Source organism: Ictidomys tridecemlineatus, chromosome 9, assembly GCF_052094955.1.
Source record: "Ictidomys tridecemlineatus isolate mIctTri1 chromosome 9, mIctTri1.hap1, whole genome shotgun sequence".
NCBI classification, from domain to species: Eukaryota; Metazoa; Chordata; class Mammalia; order Rodentia; family Sciuridae; genus Ictidomys; species Ictidomys tridecemlineatus.
This window is the reverse complement of record NC_135485.1, coordinates 55,623,706-55,646,719: the sequence shown is the minus strand read 5'-3', so window position 1 is coordinate 55,646,719 and position 23,014 is coordinate 55,623,706. Positions and strand designations below refer to the sequence as shown.

Genomic DNA, 23,014 nt, shown 5'->3' with positions numbered 1-23,014 from the left:
TTATTGTATATACACCTGAAATTCCTTCTCTTGTTCAAAACTTGAGTCAATATCGCAGATTGAAGAGAATATTCGACTTGCTTCTCATGTTGTATATCCTCAATCCCCAATTATCTTGTTTGCGTTTTCCATTTGGTGGGAATGGGGATTAACGTCAACAGTTGAAGGTAACATGACCTCTTCTTTGGATCCTAACTTCCTTCTTCCCTCTGAAATGTTGGCGACCTCTGAAATTCCCCGGAGATCTAATATCCCACGTATAAGGGGTTAAACTTTGATCTTTCCAATACCGGACTGTTGGCCACTCTTAAGCTGAAGAGCAGAGGGAAGGGTGGAGCAGGCTCAAGGAGTTAGCTTTTGTGATAACGTTGAGCAGCAGCAGGCTCTTGGACTCTAGGGAGTGGGTACCCGCTGCTCAGCGCTGGTGCCCTAGAGCAGCAAATAGAATCATGCAAATGAGATAGGAAACACTAATCTCTCTCTCTCTCTCTCTCTCTCTCACACACACACACACACACACACACACACACACACACACACACACAAATCCCATTTCATTTAATACGGGGCTGTCTTCTATTCCATGTTGGTCCTCTTTCTCTAGAAACACATATCTGTTTTCTGATGAGCGATTTCAAATTCTTTGTTTTCTTTATGTAATTTTTAAAATTTAAATATGACAGCAAAATGCATTACAATTCTTATTACATATATAGAGCACAATTTTTCTTATCTCTGGTTGTACACATAGTATATTCACACCAATTGGTGTCTTTGGATAGTAATGATCATCACATTGCACCATCATTCCAGGTTAAAATTCTTTCAACCTGACTCTCTCTGTTCAAGAGAACTTTTTCATCACTGAGTTTTAGAGGGCAGGGCGTGAGTTTGTTTCTCCAAGTTGTATTCAGATCTTTATCACAGAAACCTGAAATACAATACAATGGGAGCAGGGAGAGGAGAAACGTAATGGCCTCTGCCCTAGGGGCACAGGTCTGCAGGACAGGGTTTCCAACTGCCCTGCTGGACAGATACTAGCAGGTGCCCCCTGTCAACCACCGGGCAAGTAGCTCTAGCTGCTCATAATTCCCATATCACCTGCAACTTGTTAAACCTCTTTGTTTCTCCCTCAAGGTGGTTATGAAAAATGAGTCAACATTCATAAAGCACCGGCATGGATTAAGTACCTTATAAATGTTTGTCAAATAAAGTGGGAACAGTTTTTTCCAATATTGCCCAAACAGAAACTTCACCTGTTGTGAATCCTTCTTTGAAGAAATTTTTAAAAATAAGTTCATTCCCCAATTTTCCTTTTCACATTCAAAATTTTCTATATCAGTTGCTGACCCCAACTTTGTCTAACTGCATACAACACAATATGGAGTTGCAATGTGTCTGTAAGACATCAAGGCAGATCCTAGAATAAAGTCCATAAAACCACCATCATCTGTGTTCAGAATTCCCCTGATACTGGTGCTAATTGGAGACAGTGCTATCACAATAATTTTGGTGTAGAATGGAATACATGTGCTGACATGTTGTGCTTAAACACTATAGATAGTATACGTGGTCAAGTCCTTCTCAGTAAATTTCCAGGTCTTCCTGATTAATTTCTTGACAGAAACGATACCCAGAATGCAGTGACTCAACACAGGTAGAAAGGCAAAATAACCTCTTCAGCAGTTTCCTGCTGTAGTCAGTGCTACACACTTAAAAACTTAAAAATCAATTGAGAGTTACAAAAAATACAAAGTAGAATGGTATATTTCAGACTTTCATCGAGGAAGGCATATGTGTGCTCTATTATGAGATGCACATAGATGGGATTTTATTTTTTATTGCTAAGATGAATCATTGATTTTGTGATTCCAATTTCAATCATTTCATCTACTAAAAAAGAGTTTGAATAAAAGACTCATTTATTGGAAAAGATGTACAAAATGAATGACTATTTTAAAAAATCACTCTAGTATTTATCACTATGATCCTGGGGGAAAAAAAACTCAGAAAAGTAAAAAGAGATTAAATTTTGTATCAGGGAGAAGGAAATGAGAAGTAATCTAAAGGTCATAATTTTGTGACTAGTTCATGAGTAGTTGAGAATTTGTGTGGTTACTATTTTCCTGGGATTTAATGGGAAACTGTCTACAAATGTAAAAGTAATTATTGAAAACTTGAAACAATTTTTTTGTTTTCTAATTGTACTTGCAATATGTGCTGGTTTTATTAAGTTGTGAAGTCAGAAAGGCATGATGAGGTATTTTTTTTTTCCTCTTATATCTCCTTTGTCTAGGGAGAAAACTTAACATCTGTTTTTTTCCTCAACAAACATAGTAGTTAAATTATAAGGGCTTACAGGATTCTGGGTAAATATGAAACACACTGCTTCCTATTTTTAGTTGCCACAAACCCTGAGCGATTTACTAACCCTCTGCACCCACCCAAGGTACAAAGCCTTTATTTTATGCTCATCTAAGCGCTTTACAAATATTGACTCATTCAGTCTTCAAACAACCCTGTGAAGTAGACATTACTATTAACTTTATGGAAGGTAAAGTTTATAAATAAAGAAACTGAGGTACAAACACATCACGTAATTTCCCTAATGAACTATGCCCTTAAGCCTGGAATCAAATCCAGAAATAAAATGGCTCTTAACAATTATGCTATCATAAGAAAAAACTCTAATACATGATTAATAAGTTCAGAAAAGGAGTAATTTTTAAAATCTGTTATTACCTTGGTTGGTTGGTTTAACTTATTCTAAAATGAAACACAAAGCAGTATGGAGATTCCTCAGAAAACTTGGAATGGAATCACCATTTGACCCAGATATCCCACTCCTTTGTTTTTTACTCAAAGGACTTAAAATCTGCATACTATCGTGATGCAGCCACAACAATGTTTATAGCAGCTTAATTCACAGTAGCAAAACTATGGAACCAACCTCAGTGTCCTTTAACAGGTGAATAGATAAAGAAAATGTAGTATATGTACATAATGGAATATTACTCAATCATAAAGAAGAATGAAGTTATGACATTTGCTGGTAAATGGGTGGAACTAGAGGCTATCATGCTAGGTGAAATAAGCCAGTCCCCAAAACCAAAGGCTGAGTGTACTTTCTGATATGTGGATGCTAACACACAATAAGGGGAAGGGGGAAGAAAAAATAGAAGTTCACTGGATTAGACAAAGGGGAATGAAAGAAGGGAGGGGAGATGAGCATAGGAAAGACAGTGGAATTAATCAGACATAGCTTTCCTATGTTCATATATAAATACATGATCAGTGAAACTCCACATCAGGTACAATCACAAGAATGGGATCCTAAATAGAATAAGTTATACTCCATTGCATGTGTACTATGTCAAAATACACTATACTGTAATGTATATCTATAAAGAATAAATCAAAAATAAATAAAATGAAACCCAGAAGAACAGTCCTATATCTATAAAGTTGTTTCACTAACAGCATAACTCTCTTCTGTGGCATTGGTTAGTTTGTTATGTTTTCTTGAAGTGCAAAATTCTGAAAAAATAGTAACTTCCCCAGGGAGAGAAAGAGGAAAAACTACCACTTTAGCAAGAAATGATGGTTAACACCATCAGTATGGTGTCATGAGGATGTCATATACCCACTGGCATGATGTCATAACAAAGGCATTCTTTGATATTCTTTCCAAAAATTCATAACTGATGTATAATCATGAAAAAATATTCAAGTCCAAATTGAAGAATTTGAAGTAGCTGAGCAGCATTCTACAAAACTGTCAAGATTATGAAAAATAGGAAAGGACTGAGAAACTATTACAGCCTAGACAAAAATATGGAGAACATGGTAACTAACTTAGATTGGATCCTGAGACAGAAAAGGGACTTAATGGAAAACCTAGTGAAGCCTGAATCAAGTCTGGAGTTTAGTTCAAAGAGTAATGTGCATGACCAACATTGGCTTGTTTCTTAGATTTGACAAATGCACCAGGTAATGTAAAATGTTTGGAACTGAGTAAAGGATTCACAGACCCTGTATTATTTTTACAATTTTTATATATTTGAAATGATTTCAAAAATACAATGTTCACGTTTTAATGGTTTCTCTTTCTAAATTAATTTAGAATATTACCAAAATGAAATTAGTGGACATGCATACACCTGCTAGCTTTCAAGAAATGAAATTCAATTTTGGTTGAATGCATACTTACTCAAATCTGAAAACCCAGAATATCTGTGGCTGCAGTTTGGACACATCATCATGTTTCATGGGATGAAATAATTTGACTTCAGCATTAATCATGCTGTCCAAATATCTTGTCTATTTCTTAGAACGGAAGAAAAACAGAAAGTGTTTGCTGCAATTGGTTTTCACACACAACTCATAACTGACGTAAATGAGAGGACTCAGATAGTCAGACGTAGTTTACCCAGAGAAGCTGCCAAAAGAATGAAGCATGTCAAGAAGCAGCCAACATTTGGAGATTATAGAGCTTGACTCTTGGAAATAACTTAATCAAAATCACTTGTTTTGTCTTGAAAGAAAAAGCAAAGAGTTATGTGGTTTTTATTTTATATGCTACCTCAATATGCCACTTAACTTCATGAAATCTTCATAAATCAAAATTTAAAAAATTTAAAGCACAGGAATACTATAACTTAGAACAAGAAACAAATTAATTCTCTCCTTTGAACAAGTGATTTTCTAAGACAAGTCCATTTTAAGAGGTGAATGTTAGATTTCTATGCAGTTTTTAAACTCATGAAAGCAAAAATTCTTTTCATAAATTTATGGTTTTTTTTTTTTTTTTGGTGGTGCTGGGGATCCAACCTAAGGACTTGTGCATGCTAGGCAAGCACTCTACCAACTGAGCCATATCCCCAGCCCTAAATTTATGTTTTTATTAATGCATTTTGGTTTATATAATTATGGGGCTCATTTTGACATATTCATATATCCCCATAACATAGTTTGTTCTATTTCAATCTCTAATGCTATCATCTTCCCTCTATTCCTCCCTCTTCCTGATCTCTTTCAACTACTGTATTGGTCTTCCTTTGGTTAATTTTTGTTTGTAATCGGTGCTTATGTGTAAAGGTAGAATTCATTGTGATATATACATATATGCACATAGTATAATTTGTCAATGTCAGTATGCATTTCCTTCCCTTTCCCCTCCCCACTCCCTCCTCCTCTATCTCCCTTCTCTACTACACTATTTTCCCTGTTCTGTTTTCATGAGATCATCTTTAAAAAAAATTCCTTACTTCTCTCTAGCTTCCACATATGGGAGAACAATTTGACCCTTGACTTTCTGAGTCTGTCTTATTTCCCTTGGGAGATATTCTGTATTTCCTTTCATCCACTGGCAAATAACATAATTTCATTCTTCTTTATAGCTATTGTGTATATATGCCACCTTTTCTTTATCCATTCATCTATTGAGGGCCACCTAGGCTGGTTCCATAACTTGACTATTGTGCACTGCTCTGCTATAAAGATTGGTATGCATGTTGTTTGGAGTCAACACCAAGGAGTGGGATAGCTGGGTCATGTGGTGGGTTTATTTCTAGTCTTTGAGAAATTTTCACACTGCTTTCCAAAGTAGTTGTATTAACTTTCAGTTCCACTAACAGTGTAGGAGTGTACCTTCCCTCCGACATCCTCATCTGCATTTATTGTTACCTGCATTCTTGAAATTTGCCATTTTAACTGGAGTGAGATAAAATCTCAGTGTCATTACAGTCTTCATCCCCTTGTTTGTTATTGAAGTTGAACATATTTTGCAAGGCTGCAATTCTTAAAGAAATAGGAGAATCTTTAAAATTGAATTTCTGGTGGTAAAATTCCACTTTCCCTATAATCATCTGGAAACATTTATTCAGAATTGACAAACAGTAAATTCCAGGTGTTCACATCTTCCACTCCCCTCCCCAGGCATTGCCCTGGCAACAGCCACTTGCAGGAGTAACCTGACAGCTCTCGCCTCAGCTGTATCAGTGTCTTTCCCTTTCTGGGCCAGTTTTTCTCAGTGGCTGCCATGAAACATTCCTTGCCATCAAACAGGAGCCAATGGATAAACCTTTCCCCATTTTTTTCGGCTTGAAACAGATATTTTTCAATATTACTTAGAGGATTTCCTGTAGGATGCAATCCCAGTTGCCCACCCTCTTTTCTTATTTCACTCTTCCCAGTTCTTCAGTCCTATACACTGGGGACACATTCTCAAATAAGTGACCTGCATGGCTGACCCATGATTAGGCTCCACTTTTCAAAGGGAACCCTAGACTGACCCAATGCTCCATTCTGGGAAGTAACCATGATGATTGGCAGGCAGGTGTGGGCAGTGTAGTTCCACTGTTCTCCTCCAGCTTGCCTCAGGGACTCATTGCCTCACAACTGCCAACCCTATTTCCCTAAAATGACACAATGACTTTGTTTTGAAGGGGGAACAATGAAGATATCAAAGCATGCCATCAAATTCTAGGCTTTATCCCCCCCACAATTCAAGGGCATTAGTGTCAGATTCAGGGCAGCTTCACCATTCAGTATCCGACACTGCTTCTCTTTCTTTCATCTAGTCATTCCTGCTCTCAGTCCAGGGGTCAAACAGGATAAGCCATTTCTCAATTGCTTCTGTCCAAACCTGTTCCCCACTGCTGATTGATTCAGAAATGGGAAAATGATGTAAGCCTGGTGAAGTCAGAAACAGTGTCTAGAGTTTTTGCTGGAACAATTGAAAATACCCTGGGTTTGCTAAACTGATAAAATGAATCCTGTATTTGTTTGTTGGTTTTTTTTTCATTATTATCATGAAATAACTTAGGCTATGTAGCTTATAAAGAAAAGAGGTAGTCTGGGATTGTGGTTCAGTGGTAGAGCATTTGCCTAGCATGCTTGAGATACTGGGTTCAATCCCTGGCATCACATAAAAATAAAAAATAAATAAAGAAAAGAGATATTTTTAGCTCATGTTTTAGAAGCCCAAAGCCCAAATAGCATTGTACTGGCTCTTATGAGGCTCCTTCTGGCTGCATCACCTCCTGGCTGATGGCAGCACAATGGTGGGAGCAAAGTCAAGAGAGGGTTGGGGGACAGGGAGAGAGGGAGAGGGAGAAGGAAGTAGGGAGAGAGCAGGTAGGTTCCCAGAGTCAGAAGCTCCCAGAGTCAAGAAAATGATCCAGAAACTGTTGGAAAGTGATGAATCAGCTGCTTAATCTGTTTATTGTCTACCAACCCCTTTTTAATCTCCCAGGAAGGGTAGGATTTTGAAGCTTTGACTTCCTAGAGTTTTTAGTTATTCATATGCTCATTTATACTATACAAAAATTCAGGTACATTTTCCATTCTATCCTCCAAATCCTACTTGACTCTGAGAACTCTGCTTAAAAGATGATAGAATGAAGATGAAAATGAGCAAGACTAAAATACAATGTAAGATTTACTCCCCAGTTTTAGGCTAAACACTGTACTTGCTTTGAATTTCTTTAGTTGAAAAAAATTCTTTCCAAATACATTTGTGTAAGTTTTCTTTCTCTATTGTTAGGTTCAAAGTTGCTACGATGATTAACAGATTTTACAATAGTCACTGACACTAGTGATCATGCAGAGCCAAGCATAGAATACTTGCTCAATAAATGCTTTTTTAAGAGTATTTAGGCACTAGAGATTTTCAATGTTTTTGTTCTAGATGGCTTGTTTAAAAGTAACCTTTGGAAACTTTCTAATGTTTATTTTGCCTTTAAACTCTAAAAATAATAAAGTTGTAGAATGTAAGTCTTGTAAACAATGGTTATTTACTTTAAAGGGAATAAACTTAACACTAGTAGAACAAGAAAATATATGGTGAAGAAAGCCTTGACATTCTTTATAAAAACACTCTCGCATTTCCTGAAACAGAAAAGACAGAAAGTGATAGATTTTATTTTATATTAAATGTTTTACTCTGGCATTTTGTATATATTTGCCTTTACTTAATGTGTTCATGATTACAATTTCAGTATTAGAACTGGACTTACAAATAAGTACAACAGAGAATTTATACTTTACTAGAATATTAATTGTTCTTTTTAAAATCAATATATTCTTCATCAATTTCTAAATCCATAAAATTTATACCCATGCTATTTTTACGGAACTATGACCATGATCCAAAATGTTATTTATTTATTTATTCATCTATCATATATTATCAATTTACAGACTTGGAGAAAGAGTTTTAATTCTCTATCTCTTTTGTTTTTGTTTTACACTTTGGTATTTAACAATATTGCCAACAAAATTCACAAAGTTGATAATTTCTGTGATTTTTTACATGATATTCTAATCAGAAACTACTAATCACTATTAAAAGGCCAGGCATAGTGTTTTACATACATTGATTCAATAGTTCTGACAAGATGGCAATGATCTGGTTAAGAGTCTTTTCTCTAGAGCCAGAATAATTAGGTAACCTGGCTCCCTTACTTGTTGGCTGTTTGACTTTGATTGGATTGCTTCATCTCTCAGATGGTGATCATGTAATTGCCTACCTCAGAGAGCTGATGTGAGGAGTAAGAGTTGTTAAATTCAAGCTGCTTAAAACAATGCATGTCATACAAATAAATACTAGTAATTGTTTACTATTGTTAGTAGTAGTACAGCAAAGAAGAAATCTGAAGATGGCTCTGAAGAAATTCACACTGGGCTAGGGATGGAGTTTAGTGATAGAGGACATACCCACCATGTATGAGGCTTGGGGTTTTAATCCCCAAAAATGAAAAAAAAGAAAGATGGGATGAGATAAAGAAAAGAAACTCACCCCAACATGAGATACTAAGTGAGCAGAATGATCATAGTGAGGATTGAAATCGGATTCTAACCCATTATACCATACCACTTTCCTGGATTCTTCTTTCTCTAGCGAAATCATATTATCTTTCAGTGTTGATGATACAGAAAATAGTATTTAATACACAAATACCATACTGTGTGTATGGTATTGATCATAGGAAAATAAACAAGTTTACCAATTCTGACCTATAAAGGGACTTTAGGAAACATTTACCTACTAAGAATGTAGTTCATTTCAACTTTGCTTTATTAAGGGCTCCTTATATTATCTCCTCACTGTCATAACTTCAGTGCCTTAAAATGTTTTGCCTATAAAATAAATACATTTATTATGTAATAGGTAACAAAAATATGCATAAGCGTGGCACAAAACTATAAATGGAGATTGAAGCCATTTTCATTAGTTTTTATCAAAAAATTAAAAGAAGCTTGGGCATCTCAGTCAATAGTGGTTTTCTACAAAAAGTTGGCAGGGCCATCTCATGAGATATGACACAGTGTTTGCAGTACACTTACATCTCCAAGATACACAGGCCATTTATTATTCTTGTATGGACACATTGAATTATTTTGTGTAAAGGCATAGAAAGGATGACTTTATTGCAACTCACTATTGCCTGGATTCCTTTACTTTGAAATCATTAAAATGTGGGGATATTGTTATACAAATTCAATGTTTTGCTTTACCATGTTCAAAACAATCCCTCCTCTCCATTCCCTCTGCTGCTAACCCAAAAGGACACTCAAGTTTCAATTCCATAAACACATATGATTTACACCATGTCCTATAACAACCATTATATTAGATGTTGAATTTTCAAAAATATATGCCATGGAGAATTGCCCTTGAAGATCGCAGTCACTGTTCAGCTAAGAGAGACAGACATGTGGACAGAAGAGTAAATTATATATGGCACACGTCAGTATGGAGAGATCTGCAGCAATTGTACAAAGGAACAAACCCTTGAATAAATCAAAACTTCATAATCATTTTCAACTTTGTTCATTCTCAGTGTAACTATATTTATTAGGCCCCTACCAGTGTACTAAAATAGTGATAAACATGACCTCTAACCTCCTAGAGCTTTCCATTGAGGCAAAAAGAAAAAAAAAAAAACATTTTCAACACTGTTAAACACACTGCAACACATGCATCTGAGCATACCATGTATATGTGTATTATGGGTGTGAAACAGGAAAGGCTGGGGTGCTGCAAGAGAGAACAACAAAGGAGCATAATAGAGTGTCACTTCAGGCTCCTCTGAGGAAGTTGTTATTTAAACCAATACCAAAAACATGAACAGAACTTAGCCAACTAAAAAGACAGGTGGTGAGAGAATAGGAGAAAGAACATTCCAGCCCCAGGGATTCAGTTTGCACTATGCACATTTCTGCAGATGTTCCATGTTGCAGAGCAGTTGGATGTCAGCTAATTCCATGCTGCAGTCTCCAAATATCCTTCACCAATACTAATTAGTGTGACAGAGAGAATCCAGCATATAACAGATTTGGAATATGCATATACCTAGTGCTGATAACAGCCAAGCCATTCCTTTTCAAGAAAAGGAAGACAGTTCATGTTGATCTCTTCACCTTTCCTGTGTGGGACTCTGTGGCATACCTTCCACCCTTACCTCCACCTCATTTACACACTCAACTCCCAGACTCTGTATCCTCCTTCAGAGAACATTGTTGCTCCCCACCAGCAATACAGCCCATCTCACCCTTCACTGGGACTGAGACACATGGCCCACCAAGCTCTCCTGTTCTCTCTTCTGGAATAATATCTGGGATGAAGACAAATCGAGAATCATTCAAGCTCCAATATTTTTTTTAATCAAATACAACTTTTGTAATATATCTAAGATTATGAGTAATGAGGATAATTGACCTTGCTTCTTACAGTATATGGGAAGATGGTTAGTGAAGCTGGTAAATCTCATCCAAGGGACTGGAGAAGGCTCCCACATTCAGGTAAAATTCTGAAGACAGTCATTGCCTAGAGAATGAATTCCACTTTTCAATAGCAGAAAACAATTACAAACAACACAGCTTTAACTACACAGTAGTAGCCAAACTCAACATAAGTCAACCAGAAAGGCAGGGGTCTAAGGGCAGTTTTTGGTAATGCAGAAGCTAGTTAAGAAGGAAACAGAACTTGTCTGGGTCTCAAAGGAATACACTGTGTAAATTGCGTGATGACCACAGAGCGCTCTGTGGTTCCACATAAAGAAAACATAGACCTAATAAGATTGAGCACTAGTGTTTTAAACTACATAAATGTGTGCACATTTCAGTTAGGGTAGGAGATGTGGCTCCTGCTGCCAACTTAAGGCCAAGAAAGCCCTTTTTTGGGTTGTTTTATTTAATCTTGCCTGGCTAGAGCCCAACTCTTCTGTGAAATGACTTAGCTTCCTCACCCCAGTTCCTCATTCCCCATCCCAGGTTTCCGGACTGGACCAGCAGGAGGGATAAAAGAGGCGGGGACATCTCTGGAGCTGCAAGCCTGGGAACCCTTGCCCCCACTTGCTCTGAGCACTTGGATCCTGCTGGAAACTCCAGGACATGGGCCTCATATTGCGCTCCTGCAGCCTCTGTCCCCAGCTCTACCCTGGGCTGCTGCTCCTGGGGCTATTGCTCCTATCAGCTGTGGTCACAGTCGCCAGAGGAGGTGAGAGCAAAAGTAAGGCGGGGAGGGACCGACCCAGGGGAGCAGGGGGAATTGATTCCGGGAACCCCCGGGGGGCTGAGGCAGTGTCCTTAATGTTAATGGTTCCAGCTCTATTGTCCTGGGGTTGCGAAGTGTGTGGGCACTGTGCCAAGCTCTGCACAAGTGCTCTGCCACTGAGTCAATATACCTTCCCTCTGGAAATGCAATTCACTGCTAAGGAAAAGAAGGCCAAGGGCGGGGGTGGGGGGTGGGGCAGGGAGATTCTCCAGGTGCCTCTGGCCACTCCTGAAATCCCCCTCCCTCCCCTACTCCTGGCTCTGCACATTTCTGCCACCCTCAGAGGATTCTTCAGATGATGGGGACCTTCAGTGCGTGTGTTTAAAGACTGTGTCCAAAGTCAATGCCAAGCACATCACCAACCTGGAGGTGATCAAGGCTGGACCCCACTGTGCCAACACCCAGATAATGTGAGTCCTGGCCCTGAGCAGTTGGTGCCCCCCTTTGCCCAGCTGTCCCTCTGTCCCTCTGTCAGATCTTGTTTTGGAATCCAGGCACCAAAAGGTGCATATCTTCTCTTTTTCCTGCAGAGCTACACTGAAGAATGGAAGTAAAATTTGCCTTGAAGGGGAGGTCTCTTTCTTTAAGGGATTAGTCCGGAAACTCATGGCGAAGTAGTTTCTACCTGGCTAAATATGTACTTTGCTATAAAACTTGTTTGGGTGTCCCCCCACTCCCCGTCTCCCCCCACATTCTAACTAAAAAAAAAACTTCTAATGATTATATTATCCTTCAAATCTTAAATAAATAAATAATATGAACCAAGTTGTGATTTTCTCAAATATTGCTTCATTATTATGAAGAAAATAGTGATGTCATATCATATTTTCTTACAAGAAAATACCTCTAGAATTGTAAAAAAAAAAATGTTTTGAAGGAGGGTTTGTTTTATAAGGACTGAATTTGCTTGGTGCTGCATGTTTGGCTGATAGATATTTGCATGTTTAGGTGACAGCACTACTTCATAGATGCATATTTACTTTAGGTGTTAGCTTTGTTAATAACAGCATTTAATATGTCAAGATCATTGTATTGTCTTGAGCAAAAAATAAAAAAAATAATAGAAATTAATCACTACTGGTTTCCAAGGCTCTTTTTTAAATTAAGAAAATAAATCAGACCCTGATTTATATCCCTTTAAGACTTAGAATCCAGTATCTTATTATTAGAAAATTAATAAAAATAGAATTTGAAAAGAATAGTTAACGTTACTCTATTGATACTTTGGGAAACTGCATTAAAATAGCTTGATCTTTATAAGTTTTTTGAAAATGTTGATATTCTACAAAAATGGAAATTAAAAACATTCTGTATTCATAATGCTGCCTACAATGGATCCCTATTTTGCAAACCTACCAGTTTTGTTCTTTTTATATTTACATGTTAGTATTCCTCTAAGCATGCAGATGTCTTGAATAGAATTTTTTTTTCCCTGGGCATTTTCAGGTTGAGGAATTGGCTTATTTGCAGTTCACTATTCTCCTTTGCATCCCTAACATTAGAGGTGTTACGATTACATGTTCAACAGCCATGGAACTAGGAGCAGTGCAAGCTGAAGTTTTCATTCACACTTTGGGAAGACATTACTGCACTTTGGGGAGAAAAGAAGATGTTACAACATGGGTATATTAGTTACCTATTGCTTGTGTAACAAATTCTCACAAACTCAGTGGCTTACACAACACAAATCTATTTCTCACAGTCCTGAAGGTCACAAATTCAAAATAAGTCTTAATGGGCTGAACTCAACATGTCCTCAGGGCTGTGTTCCTTCTGGCTTTAGAGGGCAGTCTTTCTCCTTACCATTCTCAGCCTCTAGAAGCCACCTCCATTCCTTGGCTTGGGGCCCTTTTTTCCAAGTTTGAAGCTTATCATTCCAGCCTGAGCTTTTGTTGTCATATCTCCCCTGTCCTCTGACATTCTCTAATAAGGAGCTGTGTGTACACATTGGGCCCATTGGATCAACCAGAATAACCTTACTATCTTAACATCCTAACACATGTGTCAAAATTTTTTCTAGCCATATGAGGTAACCTAGTCATAGGTTTCAGGCATCAAGCCATGGGAATCTTAGTGGTAGGCGACATTATTCAGCCTACCACAATGGGCAAGAAGGCAGAATCTACTTGAGGCAGAAGAAAGCCACAGATGCTGGCTTAGGAACTAAGGCAATTTCAACCTAAGGTGACAATGTTTATATAATGGTATGTTTAAACTCCTAAGGGAAATGAGACTATGATGACATTCAGTCTCTTGGGGAAAAGGGACACCTTAGGATGACAAATTAATTAAAATAGACACAATTTCTAGAGGCTTATGAAGTGCCACAACATCATCTAAAATTTCTATACCCATACTGCAAGTTAGGTAATATTATCCCCATCACAGAGTTGAGGTAACTGTCTAGGAAAGGCCACGGCTTGTTAGAAGCTGTATAAATCAGTCTGGTTCCTATCTCCCTGCTCTGGGTTTCACATTGTGCTTTCACACAAGCAAGTAGCAGGGTAGCCAAAGCTTCATAAAGAAATGATCCCATAAACTGGCTCTTGAAGATGGATTTGGGTTTGCTAGTGGGTCAAAGGGAAGAGTGGTACTACCACAACATGAAAAACTAGACAGAAAGATGCATGATTGTTAAATCCTTGGCATATTTGGACAGAAGCTCATAGTTCTGCAGGGCTGCAGTCTATAGGGAAAGAGGGTGAACAATGGTCTCCTGTTTAGTTTTCATTCACTTGGTGCTTTTCACTTCCTGTATAGATCTCATGCATTCTTACCTAAATTATCTCTTAAAACAAAGATATAATTATGGCACTTCCCTTCATAAAACTCAAAGCCCTTAGCATGGCTCTCAAGGCTGTGCTACATTCACTTTCCCTCTGTGCCTTGTTTCCTCATCCATGAAGTGGGAACAATCTGAGTATATGCTTCATGGTTATTGTGAGGACTAAAGAAGTGGCATCTGTAAAGCATTTGGTGTAGTTCTTCATGCTTAAGAACAGCAAATAACAATTCTTGCTATCACTAATGCTTCCAAAATACCATCCCAGTCAGTTTGGAGTGTAAAGTGTTTAGCAAAGCAATTTTTTCAACAGATAGCAATACAGGGTCGCAATAGCACCAGTGTTCTTCAGAGCCATTGAAATTTGAGGGAGAAAACGTTGGAAAGGAGATGAGAGTAGTGTGATTTATTTTGCTCATTCCTCTTCTGCTGTCTGTCTCAAACAACACACTCAGTTGTATCCCATAACAGAGGTGAGTTAAAGGGACAAAGGGCCACAACAAATTTTTCCAAGTGAACCAGTGCTGGAATCTTGGGCCTCATATGCCTTTACTTCAGAATCACTGTGGTCTAACTATTCTGAGAACACTTTCAAGTTGCTGTCTTTATCAGCAAGGGCATTGAGAGAGGTCTTCCTTACCAGGAAAACCCAACACACACATAATTCCCTGTTGTTCAGCATTTATGGAGTAATAAGCTTGAGTGTACTTGAACTGTCCATCTACCCCTTCCCTCCTAAGCCTGGTGTTGGTTGGAGGCAGAGAGTGGGAAATATCCACAAACTAGGCACTTACTTCCTGTCATGTCCCTATCAATAAAACAAAACCACCAAAAGATATTTTGTCCCCAGAAGTTGTTCTGTCATTTTTTAATCTTTGCTCTCTTTTTTCTTCTAAGGCCTTTGTGATAACAGTTTCCTCTGTAATATGAAGAACGTTGAAGGCTTACTTGAATTTAAAGATGTATCCACAGTTTTCTCATTATAAAGGATGTGATACTACAGATAATAGCACATAAAGACAAAACAAATATTTTTCAAAAACTATAATTTCACCACTCAGAAGTATCCTTTTCCTTTTTCAAAGTACTGGTCATATGATATGGTTATAAGCTGAACAGTTAATTTTCAATAAAGTGTCATTTGTTCTCACAGATTCATAAAAGAAACAGTAATTACTTGATTATATTTCAAGGAGTTTAGGGAGCATTCCTGTCCCAATTTTACAGATAGAAAACCAAGTTCCAGTATAATAGAATAAGTTTTCTCTGGCCAGGGAATGAATGACAAATCCATGTGACAGTAATCTAGTATTCATTTTTATCCATTCCTTTATATCATTTTTATATACTGTGTATGCATTTATTTATTGTGTATGTATGTATGTATGTATGTATGTATGTATGTATGTATATAGTTCCACATGTATACCTCTATATACAGGTATTGTACCACAAGCTCACACACACATAAAAATTTCAAAATACAATACTTACACTTATTTTATACTGTTAATCCTGGTATTTCATTTTCTGCACTATGCTATCCTACTTTTAAAAAATGTTGACCACAACTTTATAATTTCATGACTCACTGCTGGACATGGATGTTAGTATAAAAGCACTTAATTAGAGTCAAGTTCTTATGTTACCTATTGAGTCCACACACTCTAGAGAAGGCACCTGGAGAGAAGGCATGAAATGAGCAGGGCCTGCTGCATAGTTCAATCTGCTTGGCCACGTATCCGTATCCTCTTCCTTCATTCTCACCCCCGACCTGGGTTGGAATTCCCATGACAAGCAGTTTTTGACATAGAGATATTCCAACAAATAGGTGTCTATATGACTGCTACCTCCTTGTCCTGTTATATTCACTGCCTGTTCTGCTTCAGCCATTAGATTTGTTTCTAATGGGAACTTAAGGGCAGAAAATACATTGCTTTTCAGTGGGCTTTGGAAAAAACAAACATAATAATTTAGTGAGTTTAGCAGTTTTATACTGATTTTCCCCATATTTCTCTTTTTTGTTATATTCTCTCATAAATGGTAACATTAGCCCAATGGGCTAATAATTTGAGTCTCCCTTTCTGTTATGGTTTGGATGTGAGGTGTCCCCCAAAAGCTCACGCGTGAGACAATGCTCTTGAATTTCTCAGAGGAGAAATGATTAGGGTATAGGAGACTTAACCCAATCAGTGAATTAATCCCCTCATAGGGATTCACTGAGTGGTAATTGATGTAGTAGGGTGTGACTGGAGTAGGTGGGAAATGGGACATGGTTTTGTGAATGGAGTCTCTCTCTGCTTCCTGATCATCATGTGAGCTGCTTCTCTCTGCCACACTTCCCCCATGATGTCCAGTCTCACCTCTAGACCTGAGGAATGGAGCCTGCTGTCTGTGAATTGAGATCTCTGAAACTGTGGGTCCCCAAATAAACTTTCCCTCCTTTAAAGTTATTCTGGTTGGTTCTTTCAGTCTCAGCAGTGAAAAAGCTGACCAAAATGCCTTCAAAGCACATGTTGAAATTAAGTGCCACTGTGATGGTAATTGGGACACAGGAATAAGTGTTCCACTGTTTTGAATGGATCAATGCCATTGTGGCAGGAGTGGCTTAGTAATGGGGAGAGTGGGTTGTTGTAAAAATATACTCAACTTTTTTGGCTTTCTCTTGTTTCTGCCCTGGCCCTCTCTCATGGGCTTTCTCATCATGTCAATTCCACTGTCATGTTATGAAATAGCAATAAGCTTCTCATCATATGCAGCCCCTTGACCTTGGACTTTTCAACCTCCAATATTCTAAGAAATAGGTTTCTTCTATTTATAAGTTACCTACTTTGTGCTATTCAATTTCAGCAATACAAAAGAGGATAAGACAACTCCTTTGAATTAAATCTTAATTTTGTTTCTGTGTGACCCTTAGTCAAACAGACTCAGTTTCCTCATTTGTAAAACAAGACTACAGTGGCCACCATGCACAGCAATTAAAGGAGTAAATCACACTAACAGTAGGATCCAGCATGGGTTCTGATTCAGAATTGAAATCTTACAAGTGAATACTACTTTTCTTCCCTTTCCTTAGAGATTTGCACAAGAGCACATGCTATTCCAAACATTGGTGGCCACAATCCTTGACCCAATACATAACCCATTAAGAACAAGGCCAATAGGCCAAAACTTTCCCACACAGAGCCACAATCCAAGTCGTGAATACAGGCAGCTAGTTAGAAAAAGTTGAATATGACAGATACAGGTGGTGCTTTCCACTGTTGGTAGCAACTAAAAGAATCAAATAACAAAACCACAATGTTTATCAACCAATATATCTAAAGATTATAAAATATACAGGACATCTGATGATTGGGGGCCTGACTTAACTGTCTTCCTAGTAAACAACAACAACAACAAAGAAATAAGATTTTGATGTAACAATTTCAGTCTTTTTTATGCTGTTGTAACAGGATACCACCGACTGAATGAACTTACAATAGATGGAAATTTATTTGCTCCTGGTGGTTCTGGAGGCTTGCAAATCCAAGATTGAGGAGCTAAACCTGCAGAAGGCTTACTTGCTGCATCATAACATGGCAGAAGGCATCACAAAGTGAAGGAGAGAGGAGTGCAGGAGAGGGAGAGAAAGGGGCTAAACTCAAGAATTCATCCCTTAAAAGGAACCAACCCCCATGTTGCTGTGATAATGGTACTAATCCATTCAGGAGACAGAATCCTCATGACCACCTTTTAAAAGTTCCCCCTTTAACATTGTTCCATTGAGGATTAAGTTCCCATCATGTAAAACCTGGGAGATATGTTCAAGCCATGCCAAATATTTATTTCTTCTCTGTAGCAGATACAACATGGGATTACACATTTATCTCTCATTTTGTGATGAAAGGCTGTAAAACTTGCAGGCAAAGTAGTCATCAAGCAAAGTTGGAACAATTAGCTTTTACTTACCATCTGTGTTGCAGAATCAGTCTTCTTCTACCAGTATGTTAATGAGAACTATAGGAACTATTATCAAAGAAGGAATAAGGCAATGTATGCATACCTCCATCTCCAGAATGACTATTAAGCTAGACTATGAATATGCACTTATCTGTATTTTCCTACTTTACATCAGGGAATAATAGTCAAACCTCTTCCCTCTCTTCACTTTCAGTTCCAGATAAATACCTGACAGATCAGGGCTAAATAAGTATTTTTCAAATATTCACTACATGAAGAGGAACAATAATGCACTTAGTCCTGCTGATGCAGTAGTGTAGTTGAAGGCTGAGCAAAAGGCATCTAGGCAGCAGATAGTTAATTGAACATAATGACATTCTTCCCAAATGCTAACCTTGTTAGGCTCAGAGATCTCACTATGGTATTCATAGACACTAGAGTATGCTCATGCTCTTTGTACCATCAGTGACTTGTTTGATTTTTCAGTTACAGTCTCTTCTGTAAGTATTAAGGAATCTATTGAGTTCCTTTCATCTGTCTATCCACATCCTCCAATCACATTCTGAAGTTTTAATACAAGCTCATTAAATTTTATTTAATTGTATTATTTATATTCAATGTATAACACATACAATTGGAAAATATATGCCATCAAGGCATTTCTCCACTATTACCATAACTTCCACTATACATAATTGGATCTCACATTTCTTTGGTGTCTTTAACTGTTTAGACATGTCAGCCATTGAACCAGCTCAGTTACACTTCAGCAGTGCCACATCATTGTAATCAGTACCATCCAGAATTCTGTCCCTCAAAAGTTTCCTGAGTATATGAACAGAGCCTAGAAGAAAATAATAAAAACAAAGATATTTCCAACCAAAACATTGGAGGAACCTTGAAACATTGAATGAACATTGAAAAAATACTTAATATCAAATTTTAATAGTAATTCATAATTTTCCTTATTGAAAGCTGTATCTTCATGCCATGTATTTTCATTTGTGGTTTATATCTTCATCTTGCAATTTCCTAAATTTCATCTCCACAGTATCAAAATCATAATTATGGTTTCATCTTCAAAATAAATTTATTATATTTTTAAAGGGAAAATTTCCCATTTTCTTTTCTTTTGTTATTCTGGCAATCCTATGTTCTTTTTGAACTATGTGGTCATGACATCATTTATTTACTAAGTACCACTTCCAGAGAGTTCAGAAAACAATCTTAAGAAAATGGGGATGCAAAGCAATCTATATAAACATTTTTTAAAAATCAATAACCTACTCCCAAGACATCTGTGAAAAGCTAATATATGACACATTTATCAGTGTAACAATTTCAAGTATTGAAATCTGATCTTATTATTATATTATCATGCCAGAGGAGAAAAATAGCTGATTTTTTTATAGAAGAAAGATTATAGAAGAAAGTAGACAGATTAAATGTCTAATTTTACATTAGAAGTCAGACTTAATCCAATTTTACCTGTTCTATAAAACCCATTGCTGTGCTTTATACACATACATGAGTGAAAATGTATATAATGAATAGTTATTATTCACTCCTTCTGTCTAGACCACACAACCTCTAATTAACTAGATCTTTCCTTTGGCCATGAGGCAGATGGACCATAAAGGTCAAACATCTCAGGTCCTCTTGCTTTGAATGCACTTTCAGATCTCATCTACATTCTGGGGTCCTATTGGCAGAGCTAGGCCTTAGAACTTTCTAATGACTTCTATTCAGGTTAATTTCTCTGTCTAAGGCAGGGTACTCTTCTCCATCACGTCCTCTAGAATTCAAACTCTGGCTGTGGACGAAATATCTTGTGTCCACTTGTATTCAACTGAGATTTTATTCAAGTAGTGAGTGGCCAAAACAAGCAAAAGAAAGTAAGGAAAGTGAGGAAATCTAGGCTGCTAAAATCCTTCAAGGGCAGTTTTCTGATGTCCTTCCTCAGGACACTTTGTTTAGGAAGCAATGGCCTGAAACCATTTATCCATGCATTATTTCAGCAAGCACTCTCACTGGAGACCTGTGAATGCAAACAGAAATGAGATATAGTTGCTTTCCTGGCAGAGCATATAACTCTCATGAGGGTATGTAAACCAGTGTGCTCCACATCCCATGATGTGCTCAGAACCCAGGGGCTGGGTTAACCCCTTGGGAGGAATTATAAACTTATGATGGGGGAGGGGATGTTAGAAATACCCCCTCAATGACAAGTAGGAGCCCCCTACAACTGAGTTATACCCATCCTCCTCTTGATCTCTCAGCATTCCCTGCCTCATGTTAAACTCTCTGTTAGAAAAATAAACTGCTTATTTTTTTTATTTGTTATTTTTAGTTATACATGATAGTATAATGTATTTTGCCCTATTATACATACATGGATTATGACTTCCCATTCTTGTGGTTCTACCTGATGTGAAGTTACATTGGTCATTTATTTATTTTTTTTTCCAGTTTTTATATAATTTATTTTTTATTTATTTATTTTTTTTTATTGATTGTTCAAAACATTACAGAGCTCAAGACATATCATCTTTCATACATTCCACTCAATTGGGTTTTGAACTCCCCAAATACATAATACAGACTCACTTCTGTTACATACTCACATTTTTACATAATGGCATATTAGTGACTGTTGTATTCTGCTACCTTTCCTATCCCCTACTATCCCCCCTCCCCTCCCCTCCCCTCCCATCTTCCCTCTCTACCTCCTCTGCTGTTGTTCAATTCTCTCCCCTTTCCCCCCCCTTGCCCCTCATAACCTCTTATAATTTTGTGTATCACTGAAGGTCTCCTACCATTTCCATATGTTTTCCCTTCTCTCTTCCTTTCTCTCCCCCCATTCGTCTTAGTTTACTGTTAGTCTTTTCCTCATGCTCTTCCTTCCTGTTCTATTCTTAGTGGCTCTCTTTATATCAAAGAAGACATTTGACATTTGTTTTTTAGGGCTTGGCTAGCTTCACTTAGCATAATCTGCTCTAATGCCATCCATTTCCCTGCAAATTCTATGATTTTGTCGTTTCTTAGTGCTGCATAATACTCCATTGTGTATAGCTGCCACAATTTTTTTATCCACTCATCTATTGAAGGACATCTAGGTTGGTTCCACAGTCTAGCTATTGTGAATTGTGCTGCTATAATCATTGATGTGGCCGTATCCGTATAGTGTGCTCTTTTAAGGTCCTCAGGGAATAGTCCAAGAAGGGCAATAGCTGGGTCAAATGGTGGATCCATTCCCAGCTTTCCCAGGAATCTCCATACTGCTTTCCAAATTGGCCTCACCATTTTGCAGTCCCACCAGCAGTGAAAAAGTGTGCCCTTTTCCCCACATCCTCGCCAATACTTATTGTTGTTTGACTTCATAATGGCTGCCAATCTTACAGGAGTGAAATGGTATCTTAGGGTGGTTTTGATTTGCATTTCTCTGATTGCTAGAGATGGTGAGCATTTTCTCATGTGCTTGTGGATTGATTGTATGTCCTCCTCTGAGAAGTGTCTGTTCAGGTCCTTGGCCCATTTGTTGATTGGATTATTTGTTATCTTATTGTTTAATTTTTTGAGTTCTTTGTACATTCTGGATATTAGGGCTCTATCTGAGGTGTGAGGGGTAAAAATTTGTTCCCAGGATGTAGGCTCTCTATTTACCTCTTTTACTGTTTCTCTTGCTGAGAAAAAACTTTTTAGTTTAAGTAGGTCCCATTTGTTTATTCTTGTCATTAACTCTTGGGCTACGGGCGTTCTATTAAGGAATTTGGAGCCCGACCCCACAATATGTAGATCGTAGCCAACTTTTCCTTCTATCAGACGCAGTGTCTCTGTTTTTATATCTAGCTCCTTGATCCATTTTGAGTTAACTTTTGTGGCTGGCGAGAGAAAGGGATTCAATTTCATTTTGTTGCATATGGATTTCCAATTTTCCCAGCACCATTTGTTGAAGATGCTATCCTTCCTCATTGCATGTTTTTAGCCCCTTTATCAAATATAAGACAGTTGTAACTTTGTGGATTAGTCTCTGTGTCCTCTATTCTGTACCATTGGTCCACCTGCCTGTTTTGGTACCAGTACCATGCTGTTTTTGTTACTATTGCTTTGTAGTACAGTTTGAGCTCTGGTATCGCTATACCTCCAGATTCACACTTCCTGCTTAGAATTGCTTTTGCTATTCTGGGTCTTTTGTTTTTCCATATGAATTTCATGATTGCTTTATCTATTTCTACAAGAAATGTCTTTGGGATTCTGATTGGCATCGCATTAAACCTGTAGAGAACTTTGGGTAATATCGCCATTTTGATGATGTTAGTTCTGCCTATCCATGAACAGGGTACATTTTTCCATCTTCTGAGATCTTCTTCTATCTCTCTCTTTAGGGTTCTGTAGTTTTCATTGTATAAATCTTTCACCTCTTTTGTTAGGTTGATTCCCAAGTATCTTATTTTCTTTGAGGATATTGTGAATGGAGTGGTTTTCCTTATTTCCATTTCAGAAGTTTTGTTGCTGATATACAGGAATGCCTTTGATTTGTGCGTGTTGATTTTATATCCTGCCACTTTGCTGAATTCATTTATTAACTCTAGCAGCTTCTTTGTAGATCCTTTTGGGTCTGTTAAGTAAATTATCATGTCATCTGCAAATAGCGATAATTTAATTTCTTCTTTTCCTATTTTTATGCCTTTAATTTCTTTTGTCTGTCTAATTGCTCTGGCTAGTACTTC

At 37.6% G+C, this 23,014-nt stretch overlaps 1 protein-coding gene across 1 annotated transcript; it reads left to right on the top strand.

Moving 5' to 3' along the window:
• Positions 1–11,293: 11,293 nt before the first annotated feature.
• Positions 11,294–12,325, top strand: LOC120886130 (platelet factor 4-like). Its single transcript, XM_078020764.1, has 3 exons — positions 11,294–11,503; positions 11,844–11,970; positions 12,091–12,325. The coding sequence occupies exons 1-3, from the start codon at positions 11,398–11,400 to the stop codon at positions 12,176–12,178; spliced, it is 321 nt and encodes a 106-aa protein (XP_077876890.1). The 5' UTR covers positions 11,294–11,397; the 3' UTR covers positions 12,179–12,325.
• The last annotated feature ends 10,689 nt before the right edge of the window (positions 12,326–23,014 follow it).